General features: G+C 38.3%; 1 protein-coding gene across 1 annotated transcript in view; it reads right to left on the bottom strand.

Annotated features, from left to right (window-relative positions):
- Positions 1-18,534, bottom strand: part of ARFGEF1 (ADP ribosylation factor guanine nucleotide exchange factor 1) — a 169,575-nt gene that overhangs the window by 80,636 nt on the left and 70,405 nt on the right. The window contains exons 5-9 of the mRNA XM_054018001.1: positions 8,500-8,679; positions 3,815-4,091; positions 3,090-3,203; positions 2,060-2,232; positions 564-697 (exon numbers count right to left, since the gene is read on the bottom strand). Of these exons, the coding sequence (XP_053873976.1) occupies positions 564-697; positions 2,060-2,232; positions 3,090-3,203; positions 3,815-4,091; positions 8,500-8,679 (878 nt within the window). The remainder of the gene's footprint in view (positions 1-563; positions 698-2,059; positions 2,233-3,089; positions 3,204-3,814; positions 4,092-8,499; positions 8,680-18,534) is intronic.

Here is an 18,534-nt window from a genome sequence, read left to right as displayed (position 1 = left end):
GAAGAACTGTAGTAAAAGTACTCCTTAGAGAATCTTATGCCCTCATTCCCAGACAACAATCTGAATTTTGATTAGTTTATTTTCCTTTCTACTGTCTGGGGAAAGCAATACTGTTCACAAGTTGCAACAATCTAGAAAGAGTAACAGAAAATAAACTTACAAGTAAAATATTTGTCTTTCAGTCATCACACATTAAAAAGTTATCAAATATTTAAAAGCCTTTAATCAAACACTGGACTTTATAGTTTGGAAGTGGTTTGTAATTAAAAAGTGATGACTTAGTTTACTGATAAAATAATGACTAGATAGAAAAGCACAGGCTTATAAGCCATGTAAAGTGGTTAAAACTTACCAGAGAACAGAGCAGAAAGAGAGATGCTGCCATTTAACATATAAAAAATACATTAAAAATAAAGTACAGCTCAGTGGAAACTTTCAGATGATATGGCTTTTCTGTCAAAATTGCTATTTGTTTCTCAACAGCAGAAGACCCTTATCATTTGTGTCCATTTTTATTTTTTAGCGTCTAAGTATTTTCATAAAAGAAAATCATGCTGACTTACTTTGGATCTGGTGGCCCATCTGACAGCGGCTTCATAGAGAGTTTACACAGTGACCTGAATACTAGGAAGGCATCCTTTTGTAAAATGTGGGAAAACTTAGCACCAGGCGTAGGTCCTGAAGAATTTCCAGATTCCTAAAGAAGTTAACATATTTCAGAATTCCATTTTGCATTAGCAGTGTGTAGGGAAATCCCCACCTCCTAGCAATGATAAGTTATGATATCGTACAAATACAACCACATTTTAAATGTAATTTAAGATCTCCAGACTAAGTTTTAAAAATGTAGTTTGGCAATTCAGTTAAAACGGACCTGAAGAAAACATTAATAAAACTGCCAACTCGGTAAAGTTAAGTGTCATCAAATGAAGATGTAAAGTCAGAGCCAATAAGTAAAGTGTGGACAGGTCAACTTTATAGAAGACAACTGAGACTATACTGCCCTCACTCAGGGCTCCTAGAAAATAACTTTTAGAAAGAAAAGAAATGGTAACCTCAACTATAATTGTACCAGTGGGTTACATGAGAATACTTACACAGCCATAATGACAATGCATAATTTATAATGTATTGTTATAGTCTTTATATATGGTGGATGGCAAAAACTTTTAGAATAAAATAGTCACTTTTTTCTATTTACCAACGTCTGGTGATGCTATAAATGCCATTATTGCTTCTGTAGAGGATATGATGAGTCTTATCAGAGACATATGCTGTGCAACTAAAAGATAACAGCATCTCTTTAAACATTAAAGCATAATTAGGGTTGGAAAGACTATATTTTAAACTGGTACACATTGGTAGTAAACTGCCAATACAGACCTCTGTGCCCAAGCAGTGTGTTTTTTGAAGCCAAAGGGATTCTACACATGTGCAGGGATCCGCGCTGCCAGATCTCAATGCAAGATAGGGAGAGTTCTTTTATTTCTTGCTATTACAAAAGCTTAATATTAAAAAATGAGGAGTGTATGGCATAGCTCAAATCATTACCATTAGGGCACACTGTAAGGTGCAGGGTTTTTGTTTGTTTGTTTTGTTGTTTTCAAATGTCCATTTAAAACAACGGAGAATTGTACAGGGAGAGCTGGCAATGGGTTATATACATTGGTACTGATAACTCTCCAACATTTCTGAAGTTATTTTTACGTTATGGAAGAAGCACCCAGAACATACAGATAGGTGTCCTTTTAGGCATTTATATAAATCCAAAGGAAGTTAAATTCTGTGTTATAATTTGAGCATCTACCTTGTGTAGTGAAAATGTTTGCTGCCCTGCATGTAACTTGCTTGCAAAAGTCTTAAATAGCAGTCAAAGAGGAATACAGTAAATTAAAAAAAAAAATTAATGTCTGAGATTCCTTTAATGGCGATTTATTTTATACAATTGTATTAAAACACGTTGTCTACACAAATTTAAGAGAAACAGATTATTATTATTAATAAAAAGAAAAAGATTATTATTTTCTTTACATGCTTCAACATTTATTTCCTTTAGTACCTGAGTGTCATTGGAAGAGACAGATAACCTGTCATCAGGTAAAGATGGTGTATATGCAACAGAGATTGGAGTCCCTGGAATTCCATTTGCCTGAATATTTTCACTGTCACTGCCATCTTCTAAAGTTCCAATTGTGCCATCAGCACTTCCACTTTCAGCAGTTCCTTCTACATCTAATGGGGGGAAAAAAAGGTAAAAACCAAAATATCATGCAAAAATATACAATATTCAAATTTAAAATTAGAAGAATTTTTCTTAGAAGTTCAGTGCAATAAGATTAAAAGCGGCATAGGGCCCAATCCTACAAGGTACTGAATTTTATATTACTATTTACCAAAAAAAATTCACAGTAAGTTCACCAAATTCACCCAAAATTGCATTTTTCAGAGCATCAAAACCATTCAATTAATTTGAATAGAATTCAATAAAATTTCAGACAAAAAACCCCCCCACAAAATTCAGAAATGTCAAGTCAAATCAACATTTCATTATGAAAATATCACTCAAAATTTGAAATGGTTTCATTTTGACCCAAAATAAGTTCTTTGTTTCTGCAAGAAAAAAAATCAGTTTCAGTTTGAAACAAAACGATTTCAGCAGAAACAAAACATTTTTAACTGAGCTATAAATGGACATTTTGAATATTTAGTATTTCATTAATGGTCTGAAGAAGAGCTGTAAAGAACTCAAGTGTAGAAACAAAATGGAAGTGGAGATATAAATGCAGTCAGAAACCTGAAAAACTGATTATAGCTTAAAATTAAACAAACTATCACCTAAAAAATTCCCCCTCAGTTAAGGTAAATAGTAAAAAGCCCTCCTCTAATTCATTTTATCATCAAGTGGTACAGTTTAAAGTGGGCCAGCTGAAAGACTACCTCAGAGAGTAAACATGAAATTAAAATGGTTTAGAATTGTATTTTATTTTAAACATACACAAATGGTTAAAGGACTCCTTAATGACTGCTTAGACAAAGGTGATTGCAGAACGAAGCTGGCAGTATATACATTTTAAAAGTGATTATGATACCTCCAACTATTATGTTCACCATTTCCTGCACAATACTCTGTACAATATCTTGTGCCTTTTCTTCACATTCATTGTTTTCTCCATCATATGTTCCCGCATCACTTTTAGACAGATCTTCCATGCACAGACAAAAAAAAAAAAAAAAAAAAAAAAAAGCAGGAAAAATATTATTGACAAGCACTGAAGTCAATCAAAAAGGTTTTAAACACAATATTATATATTAAAAAACCCAGAACAAGACAGAAATACTGAATGGTTAAATGTACTTTTCTTATCACAGATAAGAAGATCTGAATATGTTTTGGTAAGGGAAGGAGAGGGGAGTACATTAGTTATCCTTAGAGATAACTGAAGTTGTAATTGTGTAAATTTGTGAAAAATACTTAAAGAATATATGTTAACATTTCAATGGGTTTAGGGTGATAAAACAAGGTTGACACGTGTACATTTTGCAATATGTGGCTGCACATTTGTGACTGCCTGGGTGCAAGCATGCATGTAGACTGCAATGACTAGAGCAGATGTAATTTATTTGTGACTGAAATATGTTGTAAAGATAAAATGTTAACAGTGGTAGCAAAGGAAACTGATATTTGTACACTATTCTTAACTGTATTTTACTAACTGGAAACAGAATAATCTTCCATTAAGTTGCTCAGCCCTTAAATACTATAAAATTCCACATCCTCTTCCTCCTCACTAAGATCAAACCACACAGTGATTACTTTCTGCTGCTGCAGCCTGGTCAGCTTCTGTCTGTTCATTTTCTGCACAGTAAATATCAGAACCATTTTCTGCTTCTGTATCTTCTTGAAGGCTCTTGTCCACATCATTTGTGCTGTGGTCAAGTTCTCCTTCATGATCTTGGGGTAGCTGATTGACTGTCTGTGATGGAAGATGTCTCAGCTGAGGTGATTCAGGTTCATGATGGCTTAAGGGTGACTGCTGTAAATGGTGCTGTTGTCGGTGTCTTTCCTTTTCCATCTGTTTGGCTTCCTGGAGCTAGAAACAGATTAGGTATTAACCAATACACATTTTGTTAAAAATAAAATGCTGTTTGTGAATTGAAAACAAACAAACAAAAAAAATCTAATATGAGCAGTATACCCTAATTTGTGCTGGATAATACATTTTATTAGTAGTAAAATAGTCAACAATGTTCAAATATTCTCTTATTGTATCTATTTACATTCTGCCATGCTACATTAGTGAATGAATCTGCTTTTATTGGTAGTACATTTGCTTATGTTGTATTTGTATACCTGCTGTGACCGGGTGAGCCCGCCCTTTAAGAGAGTTAAGGCTAAGCTACACCACCTGTGCCACACTGAGCTTGCCTCCCCAGGTGGTGGAGGTGAGTGCTGAAGCTATATGACAGGTAGATCAGGTGACTAAACTAGGCCTACTGGAGGGATAAGAACAGCTTGTGGCAAGTCTTGGAGCAGAACTCTGGGGTAGGACCGAACAAAGAGGGACGTCCAAGGAGAGCAGCCATGGGAGTAAGTACTCTTATAAAAGAGCCGAAGGGCTGAAAGTATAGGAAGAGGTGTAGTACTAAAAATATTTGTTAATGGTTGTATTGTTGATATGGGGATAGAATCACCAAGGGAATTCTAGCACTGGTACTAACCTCTGAATCTTAACATTACATTAACCAAGATTTTTAATACTACAGATTTTACACTAAACTTACAAATACTATTTACAAACAGAACCATATAATGCACAATGAGCATGACCTACATTCTGCAGCAAGTGATCTCTATCCCAGACTCTTCCGGTTACAAGCAAAAAGTCTTCAGTTGCTAGACCCTCTCTATGGCAGAATGTGTGTTTTAAGTAATTATATCCCTTTTTTTACTTACTGATTAAATAATTGCCTCTACCCTTTTTTTAAAGCAATCACTTTAAAAAATGGGTTTGAGATGTGTCTCAAGAGTCAGATGCGAAGTGGAAGATCAATTTAATTCAAATGAAGAGAACAAACAGGAATAGTTTGGAGAATTTAGAGAGACCCCTCGTTTATGGGATGTTAATGTAGTCCTTTCCTGGCGTATGAAGCCTCCTTTTGAGCAACTTAATGTGTGTGAAAGAGCAGGGAAGGAACATTTTCCCTAAAAAGTGACAGCCATAGTTGTAAGACAACACTTCTGTTTCCTGATTACCACTGGTGAGTGAATTTAACAAGCAAAGAAGTATAGGCCTGGCCCTGAGCATTGGTCCTCCATTCTCTGAAATGGGAGTGGGGGAGTAAGACAATACAAACACCACACCTACTAGCAAAAATGGAAGATGAGAACCGGAAGCGTGCCTCTCTATCGTCAGCCTGGAAAAGGAGTAAGGAGTGATGTCCCCTCCCCACTCCCCCAGCAAGGGAAAGAAAGTGAACAAAGCTCATCTACTGGCCAGCGTTGATGCAAGAAGTAAGGCCCCATTTCTCCCAACCCAATTCGAAACCCAGACCTTCACAATCCTAAACCCAACACTGGTACTGCCCCTAAATCCCAATGAAAAGGCCTCAGTCTTCAGTTTTAGCCTCTGAGTAGCATGTTCCTAAAATGTCATTCCCTGCCTATAACTACAACTACACAATTGATACCTACGAGCAAGTTCACATAAGTGCTCAACAGCTCAGCTGTTTCTTGAACAATAATATCTGACAGCAGTCATACCATGTATTGATAAGTAGTTTCTTTTCAGAAACTAATGAGCAAACTAATGAATTTAGATCACTGGAGGACTCAAACACTGTTCAATCGGAAAGGAAACCGCTTGCTAATATTCACAAACTAACAAAAAAAATACCAGTCTCTTCAGGAAAGAGCAATGAAGTCAAGCACTTCTAGAATCTGACCTTCCTTCTGTTTCCAGTGGTAATTTGCTTTATTAACTGCTTTGCTATCAGTAGCACAGAGCATGTGGCACAAGAAGCAGTAGACTCAGCTCACCACTTTCACTGCAAACCATGGCAGTACTCTGTAGGCATCTGTTAAGGTGACTATTACACACATTAAAAGAACATCAAGGGTGCAAAGTCAAGCATTCAGAAGTTAGGAAATGCCAGTATTACTGTTGTTTGTGCAACCTTAATTTGGCCTCCTTGCACTTATGCATCATGATAGTCATTAAATATGAGATCACACTTTTTTCCCCACAAGACCCCTGCCTAGTCAGTGCACACGATGGATGTTGCTCAATTAAAGAGCAGCTATTCAATATTTTGTTTTCTCCTTAGTGCATGCTCAGTTCCTGGTGCTCTGTTATTTTCCTTGTTGGACCTGTCCTGTAGTAGGTGACTGCTGGGTACTCATCTCACTTAGGCCACCCCACCATCCACAATTTCCACCCACCGTCAACCTCAGCCTGGACCAGTCCACACAAGAGATCCATTACACTACAGTGCAAATAAGTGATGGTCACAAACACCACCCTATACCAGAAACCTACTGACCGCTATACCTACCTACATGCTTCCAGCTTCCATCCAGGACACATGACACAATCCACTGTCTACAGCCAAGCCCTAAGATACAACCGAATTTGCTCCAATCCCTCAGACAGAGACAAAAAACCTACAAGATCTTTATCAAACATTCTTAAAACTACAATACCCACCTGGAGAAGTGAGAAAACAGATTGACAGAGCGAGACAGGTACCCAGAAGTCACCTACTACAGGACAGGCCCAAAAAGGAAAATAACAGAACACCACTGACCATCACATATACCCAGCTCAAACCTCTCCAGCACATCGTCAATCCTAGAAAATGATCCCTCACTCTCACAGACCTTGGGAGGCAGGCCAGTCCTCGCCTACAGACAGTCCCCCAACTTGAAGCAAATACTCACCAGCAACTACACCACCACACCACAGAAACAGTAACCTAGGAACCAATCCCTGTAACAAATCTCATTGCCTATTCTGTCGCCATATCTACTCTAGCGACACCATCTGAGGACCCAATCACATCAGCCACACCATCAGGGACTCATTCAGCCGGCACATCTACTAATGTTATATATGCCATCATGTGTCAGCAATGCCCCTCTCCCATGTACATTGGCCAAACCAGACAGTCTCTACGTAAAAGAATAAATGGACACAAATCGGACATCAGGAATGGTAACATACAAAAGCCAATAGGAGAACTCTTCAATCTTCCTGGACATTCTCTAACGGATTTAAAAGTAGCCATACGTGAACAAAAAACTTCAGAAACAGACTTCAAAGAGAAACTGCAGAACTAAAATTCATTTGCAAATTTAACACCATTAATTTGGGCTTGAATAGGAATTGGGAGCCACTGGCTCACTACAAAAGCAACTTTGCCTCTCCTGGAATTGACGCCTCCTCATCAGTTATTGGGAGGGGACTACATCCACCCTGATTGAATTGGCCCTGCCAACACTGGTTCTCCACTTGTGAAGTAACTCCCTTCTCTTCATGTGTCAGTATAATAATGCATGAATCTGTAATTTTCACTCCATGCATCTGAAGTAGTGGGTTTTTTTACCCATGAAAGCTTATGCCCAAATAAATGTTAGTCTTTAAGGTGCCACCAGACTCCTTGTTGTTTTTGTGGATACAGACTAACACGGCTCCCCTGACACTTTATGCTCTGGGTGAATGAATCAAGTTTATGTACTCTATTCTGTGCACTGAATGAGGGAGGCTTTCTGTGGAAAAAAATACTATGTGACCATGTTATTAAGGACCATCACAGGGCATGTGCACAAGGCAGGGGGAGGGGAAGATTGGCATTTCAGAATCTCTGAAAGCTGGACTTTGCAACCATAACATTCTTTTTACATAGGTTTCTCTGTGTGTAATTACCTAGGCTTTTAAAAAAGCAAATTGAAAACACAAATGCTATCATGTGGAATCACACTGACACCCACATGGCTCATAAGCAGGGCTGAACTTTTTGATCCACATAAACCTCTGCCACTTGAGCTAATGGAGTAACTGATAGCAGTAGAAAGTTGTCATCCACTGTGTAGGCTGACAGCTAGAGGAGGACGTGACACACTTTGCCAGTTGGTTTCAGTTATTTACTGACACCAGAGGAATGTTGAGATTGAAGGAGTTGGATTCCATTCCAACTTCTGGAGGACAATGTGCTGTAGTATGTGCTTCCTGGCCTGTGCTTCACTACATTGCAAAGTTCAAAATCCGTTTCCAGATTACCAAAGAGATGAGCAAAGTTTCTGCTTCAATTCTTTTAATTCATCAGCTAGTTCATATACCAAAATATCAAAAGAATAATCTGAATGATCAATACCATAAAAAAAATTAAGTAGTTATTTATTGAATGAAAAGTTACAAATACCATGCAATCTTGTAGTATGAATAACTAAACAAGTCTATATTTAAATTAATCTTTTAGGTACTATTTTCTAAAGATACTCACTGCTTGGTTTTCCATACGTGCAAATATAACATTCAGCATTTGTGTAAGAGTGGCCTTGGCTGTGGTCTGATTTATGAGATTTTTGCTTGCGAGATAGATATTGTAACATGTTCTTACAGCCTGCAGCACAGTTCCTTCATGAATTTCTATGTGTTGAGATGTTACTGCAGTGAGTAAAGCCTAAAAAAAGAACATATTAAGTTAGAACCCTTCTCCTTCTTAAATGAAGCATTGAACTAGTTTAAAATATTTTCCTATGAACATTTCTATATACAAAACAACTGGTACATAACTTCAGTTACATTTCTTGTTTACTGATAAGTTTTTCTATGGTACTCATCAAGTCATATCCAAGTACCTCACACACATTAATCAAATTATCTTCATAAATACCCCTGTGATATAAGGAAGTATCCTTGTAGCCATTCTACAAATGAAAAACAGAGGGACACAGATTTGCTCTAGGTCAAAAAGAAAGTGTGTGGCAGAACTGGGAATAAAAACCCTAGTTTTTGAGTCCAAGCCCACTGCACCAAACTACAACTATCATTCCACTCCACATGCACCTTATGGCTTTGCAAAACATATGCGACCTTTACTCAACCAGGGTAAGAGCCTTTGGTGATGAATTCAACAAGGTTTCTCAACAAAGGCTCTTAAGGAAACTAAGTGGCCATGGGATAAGAGGGAAGGTCCTCTTATGGATCAGTAACTGGTTGAAAGATAGGAAACAAAGGGGACAAATAAATGGTCAGTTTTCACAGTGGAGGAAAGTGAGCAACAGGGTCCCCCAAGGATCTGTACTGGGCCCTGAGCTGTTCAACATATTCATTAATGATCTGGAAAAGGGGGTGGACAATGAAGTGGTAAAATTTGCAGAGAATACAAAATTATTCAAAAAAGGTAAGTCCAAAGCAAACTGGGAGACGTTACAGAGGGATCTCACAAAACTGGGTGACTGGGCAACAAATGTAGAGGAGTGCCAAGGTAATAAGTGCAAAGTAACATATATTGGAAAAATAATCTTAACTAAACATATACAATGATGGGTTCTAAATTCGCTGTTACCACCCAAGAAAAAGCTCTTGGAACCATCATGGACAGTTCCCTAGAAACTTTCACTCAGTGTGCAATGACAGTCAAAAAGGCTAACTATGTTAAGAACTATTAGGAGAGGTACAGAAAATATAATGTCACTATATAAAACCATGGTGCGCCCACACCTTGAATACTGTGTTCCGTTCTGGTCAACCTAGCTCAAAACGGATATAACAGAACCAGAAAAGAGTCAGAGAAGGGCAACCAAGATGAACAAGGGTATGGAACAGTTTCCATGTGAGGAGATACTAAAAATATCAAGGCTGTTCAGCCTAGAAAAGAGATTATATGGGGGGGGGGGGGAAGAGGGGAGGGAGGATATGATAGAGGTCTATAAAATCATAAATGTTGTGCAAGAAGTGAATATTTACCCTTTCCCACAATACAAAAACCAGAGATTATTCAATTAAATTAATAGGCAGGAGGTTTAATACAAACAAGAGAAAGAACTTTTTCACACAATGCACAACTAACCTGTGGAATTCATTGCCATGGGATATTGTGATGGCCAAAAGTATAACGGGGTTCAAAAAAAGAACTAGGCAAGTCCAAGGAGGATATGTTAATCAATGGCTATTAGTCGCCAGGTTAGGGATGCAACCTCATGCTTTGGGGTAACCCTACACCTCTGACTACCAGAAGGCGGTAGTGGAAGACAGAGGATGGATCCCTCCATAACTGCCCTGTTTTGTACACTCCCTCTGAAGCTCTGTTATGGGCCTCTGCCAGAAACAGAATACTGGGCAAGATGGACCATGGTCTGACCCATGGCAGCTCTAATGTCATGCCCTTAACAGTGTATATCTACAAAATAATGTCCACCAAATAAAAAGCCAAGTAACTTTGGGGGGAGGGGCTTCACACAAAAACTCAAATTTATTACAACATAATTATCTGTAAATATATTACAAATATTCTTCTTTGCGCCATTGACTATGCTCACCAAGCAGGTACACCAGACTTTCCCCAGATGCTTGTACAATTGTACCCTTATCTAAAAGTCTCAGGTAGAAATTGTAAGGAGAGTTCTGCATACATAAAATTATTTACTATCATTCAACTTCAGGATAGGCAAATTTACATTTGGTGGCATCTTTTCTTAAGTATACTAAATCACATACAATTGTTATACAAGTTAAAATTGTAGCAATTTACAAATATCTAGAAAACACATTAAAACCTACAACAGAAAAACAATGAAAATAAAAAAAATATACCTATTAGCAGCAACTTAAGAGAAAATATTAAAGAACAGTGTCTTATGTGCATAGCCTTTCTCCACCATAGTGTGAGCAAGATTAAGTAGAATTCTTTTGAAGGATTATTCCACTGATGGGGGAGCCAGCAAACTGAGAAAGATACAAACTTTATAAATTTAATATTTTTTATTTTATATATTAGATGTTATAAATAATTTTCTTTGGGTTTTCCACTGGATCCCTTTACAAAGCAAGATTCCTTTCATTAAATTACAACAGGATTCCTTTAATTATATCTCACAAAACTGGGTGACTGGGCAACAAAACAGATGAAATTCAATGTTGATAAATGCAAAGTAATGCACATTGGAAAACATAATCCCAACTATACATAAATTATGTAGTCTAAATTAGCTATTACCACTCAAGAGAGAGATCTTGGAGTCATTGTGGATAGTACTCTGAATACATCCACTCAATGTGCAGTGGCAGTCAAAAAGGCTAACAGAATATTGGGAATCATTAAGAAAGGGATAGATAAGACATGATGGGGTCTATAAAATCATAACTGGTATAGAGAAAGTAAATAAGGAAGTGTTATTTACTCTCTCATAACACAAGAACTAGGGGTCACCAAATGAAATTAATAGGCAGCAGGTTTAAAACAAACAAAAAGGAAGTATTTCTTCACACAACGCACAGTCAACCTGTGCAACTCTTTGCCAGAGAATGTTGTGAAGACCAAGACTATAACAGAGTTCCAAAAAGAACTAGATAAGTTCATGGAGGATAGGTCCATCAATGGCTATTAGCCAGGATGGGCAGCGATGGTGTCCCTAGCCTCTGTTTGCCGGAAGCTGAGAATGGGCAACAAGGAATGGGTCACTTGATGATTACCTGTCCTGTTCATTCCCTCTGGGGCACCTGGCATTGGCCACTGTAGGAGGACAGGATACTGGGCTAGATGGACCTTTGGTCTGACCCAATATGGCCGTTCTTATATACAACTATATAAACAATTCAAATAGGCAAAGAAAAAAAAAACAAGGTTTTAAAGAGAAAGTTATTCTAGAAGTAACAATACACATTAAAACTATAATAACCAACTTTTTATCCCATCAGGATTCTTTGCTCAATACAATCTTTTAAGAGAAGAAAAAATGTAAAGCAAAAATGTGTCTTTGGCAAATATACAACAGTGACCATCAGACAGCCAGTGTTTTTAAGGTGACCATACGAAGTAACTGAGGTCCAAAAACAGTAAGAGGTGTATGATATCATAAAGCTAATTTCTTAATATACAACAATAAAGGAAATCTTATATTAACTTACAGTACATTTTTAGTATACTTGTGGTGACGACGCAGGAAAGGAAACAGAACGCCAGGTCTGTGGTAGCTAGAGAGCTTTACAAGCCTCTTGCAAAAAGCCTCCCAGGAAAACTTTTCCTGGGGTTTTTATTTCTCTCCTTACTTTGTTTACAACTCTTCTTAGTGGTTACATTCTTGCGCATAGAAGAGCCAGGCAGTATACATGCACATAAGATAACGAACCCATCTCTTGAGCGCGTGAACACCAGCTGCGAGGGTACAATCAAATCAGCCAAATAAGTTTCCTAAACACAAACGCTGGATTGAAGGTCACTCCTGCCTCGTAGCCATGGGAGCAGTTTGCCGCGCCTGTGGACTGGCGATTCGGGAGCTATGCATCTCTACATATACTAAAGAAGTGTAAAAGCTTTCAATACAGGTAATTTTGGATGCTGTAGGACACGTGATACACACAAATGATCAAGCCTTACATTGTGCAACTTTTTTTTTTTTAAGGTGCTTTTAAATGCGAAGGAATTCAGAGCTCTGAATGGACATTCTTTGCTGTTTAGTTTTAGATCTAAATAAACAAATATTAAATAAAACTATGTAGTGGCCAAATGTTGTTTGAATCAATTCAAACTTCTTTAAACTAAATAAAAATAACAGTTGCACTCTTGACTATCTCTCCTTTCTTATGAGAATCAGGATACTATACGGAGGCTGAATTCAAGTAGTCATCTAAAAACAAAACCTGAGGAAGGAGCGCCTGATTTGAGGATCTGCTCAAATGGTTCCATAAAGGTCTGTCCACTAGCTAAGGAAGGATTTCTCCCCCACTCAGAGGTCAAAGAGATGTTTTAAGGTAATTTCAGTCCTCTTCCTGAAGCCAGGTATTTAACTAGTCTTTAAAAGATGAAGCCTGAGACGCAGTTATAAACTCAGTTATTAGAGAACAACTTAGGCTAAGATGAATGGTTCAAAAATTGAAATTCAATACAATTTTCTAAACTGAAAAGCTATAGAAGTGTTGCCGAAGTGTAAAAAAAAAACCAACCAACCAACCAACCAAACACACCTCTTCAGACACCTGTCAAAGAGAGGTACAATCTGTCCAAGATAAGGCTTCACAATGTATCTGGTTTTGATTGTCTCTCCATTCCTGGCAAATTTCTGTAGAGTGAGGTGCCGTTTTTCCATCATTACTTTTTGATGAGAAGGACTTGTACTAGTCTTGATCAAATGAGGAATTCTATCCCGCACTCCCTTATATTTTGGGCACTCAAGTTCAGTGTCTGTCTCAATCTATTCTCTACAACACTGGTCATACAACTACACCTTTGTGTGTCCATTTCCATTTCTAGTTTGTGGTCAGATCCAGGTAAGTGAACTATTGAATTTCTTATTTAAGTCTAGTATCAGAGGGGTAGCCGTGTTAGTCTGGATCTGTAAAAGCAGCAAAGAGTCCTGTGGCACCTTATAGACTAATGCACGAAGTGGGTATTCACCCACGAAAGCTCATGCTCCAATACGTCTGTTAGTCTATAAGGTGCCACAGGACTCTTTGCTGCTTTTATTTACGTCTGTTTTGTCTTTTTTGTAGTTAAACCTGTATACATCAATTTTTCTTTATAGTCTTCTGGTTTCAGATGCAGAACACACAACTCCTCTCAGCCTGTGAGAGGGATGATCAAACAGGTCCAGGTAGGCTATGTAGGTTTTAACCAGGATCACATCCGGAGTCTCAAAATTTTCTTCACTGAGCCCATCGCCTCAGGATACACGCAGCTTCTTTGCCTTGCTTCAGATCATTAGGTGGATACACCACGCTGCTCCTTAGCTTCAAATGTGAAAATCACCAGAGTAACAGGCCAGAGGAGAGGCAGTAAAACAGTCAGGTTGATTGACAGCAACTCTTACACTCAACTCCACTGGGATCAGCAGGAAAGCATCTCTTATAGAGACTTCGTCAAATTTTCTGAGATATGTTGGAGACAGGTAGGGGAATCTTCAGGTCTCAGTTCTTATGTTTCAGATTCTCACATTCAGTTATGAACTCCATATTGTTTTCCTTTACTTTTAGGCATTTCTTTATATATAATTACATAGTACCAAATGTAACAGTTCTACAAAATTCTTGGAGCTATTTTAGATTTAGCAAGTAAACTGCATGTTTACCACTGAACCAGTTTTAATCCAAGTGAAAAATTAACGTTCTAGAACTAAATATTTGGTTCTACGTTTGGAGAACTTGCATTCTCTTTTTATGCTGAATGATCCACAAAAAGATATAATGCTTACGTTACAATGAAACAAACAGGGACAGGAAAAACAAGATACAAAAGTACACAAAGAAGTGTTACAATGGCAATTTCCAACCTTTAGTTTAAAAACATAAAAAGATCTGTTTGTGCTTAGTAGATTTGGCTTAATGGTCTTTAAAAAAAAAAAAAAAAAAGACAGTTGAGGATGGTTCAAAATCTTGGACTGAATTTTTACAGGGCGAGGCTTTCTTCTCAGTGAAGCCTGACTATACAAAACACACCAACATTGTTGGGTTAATGCCAGATTTTGTAGTCTTCATTTGGCCAGCAGAAGAGGTCTTTTCCTCTATGAGAAGTGTTATATTCCCATTGTTTAATTGTTTGGGGTATTTTCTGCCACAGAAAGACAAGGCATAAAACATAACTAGTCCTAACCAGTATTTCTGGCACACTGGTCTTGGGAACGCAATCTGGTTTACTGTGAGAACAACTAAGAGGTTATCTGTTTACAGCACAACGTAGAAAGCATAGAATGAATCTTGAGTAAAGATTCTGTTAGCTAATCTGCACATTTATCTTTAGAGAAGACAATTAGCTAGCCACGGACCAACTACTGGAAGAAACTTAAGGTCACAAGAACAAGAATTTAACCCATACATAAAGAAGTGCATTGATAACATTTTGTTGATAATCAGATTGATGGCATATTTTATTTTATTATTGCATTTTATGCTTACAATTGTGTCTTCCAAGCCACATTATCCTTAGGGCAAATGGGAAAACAGAAAAATCTAGAAATGGTAAAAAGGAAGCTAACTGAATTTAGATACTCAGTTTTTAAAGAGCTCCACTTCTTTAAATGTAGAAGCACATTGCAATAATGAAACAAAGCATTTATTCTCAATGTTCTTTCTATTCAGAAAAAAGGATGTAATCACAGACACCATATCCTGGGTTCTGTTATCAGAATTCAGGATGAAGCATAATTAGTCATCTACAGAGCAGACCTCTTTCTTGATTCAATTCTGAATGTTATGTTTTTTTCTAATTTGAGTAACTTTTCAATAATCAGCAAGCTGTCCTATTGTCTTCACAAGTGAACCTAACCAGTTCATCAAGTTTCCTAGCCTCAGTCTCCCCTCATAGATGTGAAGGATTGTTCTTTTCAGATAACTGGCTGTAATGCCTCTGGGTATGTACCAGTTTCTCTTGTAAAATGGATTTAAAATCCTAGTTTGATTCTGATATCATAATTTAATTTCACAACTGAAAATTAATGTATTGTATTAAAGCCCCCAATATAACGCACACAAAATACATCTACTTAGTTTTAACAGGGGGCCTTCCACATCCCCAACTCTCAAAACTATACCCACTATGAAAAGTCATCTCTCCCTAAACTGTGATATCAGATACCACAAACTAAGCAGTGTCAGCCAGTCACTAACTTGGAAGGAAAACCATATTCAAGGTTTTCAAAGAAGTATCTAATGCTAAGTTCCAGAGGCAATGTTTAGACATCTAATTAAGTACTGTAATATTCAAAAGTACTGAGCACCCAGCAGTTTCTTTTCAAGTCAATTGAAGCTACTGGGTGCTCAATACTTTTGAAAATCAGGCCACTAATGGCTTGTCTGCACAAACAGTTATCTTTCAGCAAGCTAGCTAGAATGTAAACGTACCCTGCACTAGTCTGCTGTACATTAAGTGTATCTGTGCATTCTGCTGCCATGCACTAAAACTTCCAGGTAGCACTTTGCTCTACCCCATTTCAAAGAGGGATAGATCAAAGAGAATTATGGAACATTTAGTGTACAGCAGCAAGGTCCACACAGACACGTAATATGCAGTAGACTAGAAGTACATTTACACCCCACTTGTCACAAACTAAGTGTGCATATAGATAAGTCCTTAAGTGATGTGGCAAATGAGCAACTGAGTAGGTGGCACCCCACCCTCTCCTAGCACTGAATTCAATGTCTCAAACTGACAGTGAAAAGCGTTGTGCTGAAGTTTTGTTGCTGTCCCTTCAGTTTTTCCCCAATCATTCCATCTTTTTTCTAGCTCTCAAAATTATTTTTCTATTAAAAACTAATATGAACCGCTCTGTTTTATTTTCACTCTATTATGAATGAAACCATGAAGAGTATTTTACTTTGAATCAGTCTAAAAAATTAACATACATTGACAGTAAATATTTGCTTCTGCCTTTCTCCTCCTTCAGACACTAACCATGAAGGCCACAGGCTTGCACAGAGGTCATTGCATATGTAGCAGATTTAGCAGACTTATCACCCAATAGATGCTTAGATGCTTTATTCACTCAAACTAGGACGTTGTTTCATTTTAACCTTTCAGCTTATCACTGATAACAGAAAGGTCTCTTGAAAAGTCAAAGGAAATTCTCCTAGCCATGCACTAACAGATGAGGCTATGGGAATTTGTGGCTATGAAAGAGCCAAAGACACTCAGCACACAAATATCAGATCCACCCAAAAGAAAAAAGAGAAAAAGCAAGGACATCTGCTTATGGGGTCATCTTTCTTACTACTCCAATTTTCTTCTACAGACATTGATACAGTTCAACTTTTTTTGTTATGGATAATAGATATTACATATGGAAAATTACATAAAAGTGTGAATAGAACTTCAGATTTCAAAGATGAAAACATTACAGAGGCAAGCCATGAATGCTACCTTAGCCCTAGTACAGTGAGGCTGAAGACAAGGCAACTGATACACACATGCCGAGGGAGCCAGAAGGAAAACAGATTCAGAGCAGAGGACCTTCACGCTACCATAAAAAGAAGGTCAACAGGTTCCAATTACTGGAAAATTAATTATTTGCACAGACAGGAAATTATCACACTCTAAGTGGTCAGTTACAGAGAGCAGTAAACTTAAAACTGCTCTCTAGACAACAGCAAAGCAAACTCAAGTCAGATTGCAGTGCTGCAACAGTCTAATAGAGAAGTTTGAACTCAAAGAAGGAAATTGGGAGATACAGAGAGTGAATGGGAAACAAGTGACCTTTGCGGCAAAATAAGTAGGTCTAACCCTGAGAGCAGTGTCTACACCAGTGGATGCCTATGTATGAGAAATATCTATTAGATAGCTCACATATAATCCATTCATTCTTCTTTAGTGTGCCCTTCACTACTTTTCTTCATCATTGACAGATTATTGTCATGGCAGCATAGATGCTCTCCTCCAGCATCACTGTCAATGGCGCTCCTTGGATGACTATTGAAGTGATAAGAAAAGCGCTTTGGCAACCCATTTTATGCAAAATACATGCAGCGTTTACAACAACATTGGGAATAAAACACTGGACTTCCTGAATGCACAAGTCAATGACATAATCACAAAGCTGGCACAGTGAAACACATCACTAAATCTAATGCTCCTACTTGATCTCTCCCTGATGGATGCTCCAGTTGTTTAACATAACCTTTCCCAAAGCTACAACCTTGCAGATACTTTGATTTATAGATTACCTCTCCAGGAACACCTGATAGTTGAAGCACATAACACAGAGACTTTGCAAAGGGGATTATAAAATTACGCTTTGCTTTAAACCAGAGGTTCCCAAATTCTCCGCTTTGGAGATTCATGTCCCATGTGTGCCCCCCTCTTTTTAAGGGGTTGAAGGGAGGCGTTCCTTGTATCCATGGGGGCCAAGGGGAAGGAGTGCCCTGTATCCACAGGGACTGGGTACTCATCATATGGCAGTTCTGGAAGCCTTCCACTACCTATAGTAGTCGGGCAGCTGCCAAGACCCAGCTCCCTGCCCATCTCACTCCTCTCTCATGCAGTAGAAGCAAATGGGGCTGCGCTGAAGGGCCAGAGAGTTAAAAGGGAAGCAGAAGGATGCACCCTGTGAGTATTGGCACCCCTTCAGGACAGAGCCCCCTCCTGACCATGTCCCTTCAGCACCACTCCATCTGCTTCCCCTGCGCAGGCTCTGTTTGGCAGGGGAAGCAGACAGGGCTCTGAGCCCCAAGGCTACACTGAGGAGGGAGCTCTGTCCAGCAGGGGTATGAGCATCCTGAGGTACAACCTTCCACTCCCTGCTCACAGACTTCCCACCAGTCTCCCCCTAGAGGAAGATAACTGCCAGTTGGTGACATTGTGGGGGAGCAAGGCAGGCAGGGAATCTGTTCC

The sequence above is a fragment of the Malaclemys terrapin genome, chromosome 2, assembly GCF_027887155.1.
Source record: "Malaclemys terrapin pileata isolate rMalTer1 chromosome 2, rMalTer1.hap1, whole genome shotgun sequence".
Lineage (NCBI taxonomy): Eukaryota > Metazoa > Chordata > Testudines > Emydidae > Malaclemys > Malaclemys terrapin.
Note: the sequence above shows the minus strand (reverse complement) of the source record. Positions and strands in the feature narration are given on the sequence as shown.